Here is a 442-nt window from a genome sequence, read left to right as displayed (position 1 = left end):
TACTCCCTTTCTCTTCCCCTCCTGCTGCACCCGGCCAGACATGTCGCCTATGCAAGGTCACTTCACTGCCAGAAGCAGACGCCAAGTTGAGCCAACAGTGAGGGCTGGATAAGAGACAGGCAGCACCCCGACCTCCCTCACGCCATGGGCCCCCCTCGGCCCACCCACTCTCCCTCCCCTGCCAGCTGGCTCTCCCTCGAGGTGGATTCACTTGCTTTCATCCAGCCCCTTCCAACTTCACACCCACCTACTCTCGCTGGCTTGGGTTTCCCAGTTGCAACCTGCAGCTGCTCAGCCCTCCACCCGCAGGGCTCACAGACACAAAAGGATTTACCCACCCACAGCACCACTGCCACCAACAAACTCGAGACACAGACAGAAGAGCTGACACCTAAGGCACGCGGGAATAGGCCCCCCCGACACCCACACGGAGATGCACGGA

At 60.6% G+C, this 442-nt stretch overlaps 1 protein-coding gene across 1 annotated transcript in view; it reads right to left on the bottom strand.

The window, feature by feature from the left end:
- The window catches only part of STX1B (syntaxin 1B), a 10,150-nt gene extending 10,108 nt beyond the window's left edge, over window positions 1-42 (bottom strand). The window contains exon 1 of the mRNA XM_017515453.2: window positions 4-42. Within this exon, the coding sequence (XP_017370942.2) occupies window positions 4-42 (39 nt within the window). The remainder of the gene's footprint in view (window positions 1-3) is intronic.
- Window positions 43-442: the final 400 nt, after the last annotated feature.

This window comes from Cebus imitator, unplaced genomic scaffold, assembly GCF_001604975.1.
Source record: "Cebus imitator isolate Cc_AM_T3 unplaced genomic scaffold, Cebus_imitator-1.0 Scaffold552, whole genome shotgun sequence".
In the NCBI taxonomy this organism is placed as follows: Eukaryota; Metazoa; Chordata; class Mammalia; order Primates; family Cebidae; genus Cebus; species Cebus imitator.
The sequence above is the reverse complement of the archived record's forward strand: the minus strand, read 5'-3'. Positions and strand labels throughout refer to the sequence as shown.